The 732-nt window shown below is 30.6% G+C and overlaps 1 protein-coding gene across 1 annotated transcript in view; it reads right to left on the reverse strand.

Annotated features, from left to right (window-relative positions):
* LOC119592482 (gastric triacylglycerol lipase-like) overlaps window positions 1-732 on the reverse strand; it is a gene marked incomplete in the record, with an annotated part of 10262 nt that overhangs the window by 4244 nt on the left and 5286 nt on the right. The window contains 1 exon segment of the mRNA XM_037941314.1: window positions 229-343. Within this exon segment, the coding sequence (XP_037797242.1) occupies window positions 229-343 (115 nt within the window).

The raw sequence follows: 732 nt of genomic DNA on the forward strand, positions 1-732 counted from the left end.
TCTAATTATGAAAAGGAAACTAATATTTATACTATGCTATAACTACTGAGAAATAATTTTTTTTTCTAATTATAGACAGAAAACCAATATTTATACCAAGCTACAACTACTCTTGAAATACCAAGAAAATACACTTCAAACTGACATTAAGTCTCGTACCATAAAGAAAACAAACCTATTTAATGCCTTTATATTAACACTACAGAAATAATTCACAAATGAGCGAACCTGAAATCCCAAAATTTCTTATCTTTCGGTGACAAATGCGTGTGGTTCTTAGAATATCGGTTCCCTCGCACGTTGCCCAGCCACACGTCATACCCAGCATTGGCCATCATGTATGCTGAAAAATAATCGCTATGTAAAGTCACCCATTGCCTGGGAAGATATGTGTTAAAGTCAAAAATTGTCTACAAAATAGAAGTTAAAGATACAAATTGTATGGGGAAAATATATGTTAAAGTCACCCATTGTCTGAGGAGAGAGACTTAAGTATATAGAATTATAAAAAAAATATATATCAAGTGTATGTCATCATAGTTTAGTGTAATTATATATGTTAGGACAAGTGTGAATGTAATATATGTCATATCTCTATCTACCTATCTATCTATATTTCTATTCCTGTAATTGACTTGCCTGATTCATAAACACAAGTTCCAAATGTTTTTTTTATAGTGCTTAAAAATCACATTGTATTCTTCACCTTTCTTTTTCTTTCTTACTCTTTAG

This window comes from Penaeus monodon, chromosome 30 (assembly GCF_015228065.2).
Source record: "Penaeus monodon isolate SGIC_2016 chromosome 30, NSTDA_Pmon_1, whole genome shotgun sequence".
NCBI classification, from domain to species: Eukaryota; Metazoa; Arthropoda; class Malacostraca; order Decapoda; family Penaeidae; genus Penaeus; species Penaeus monodon.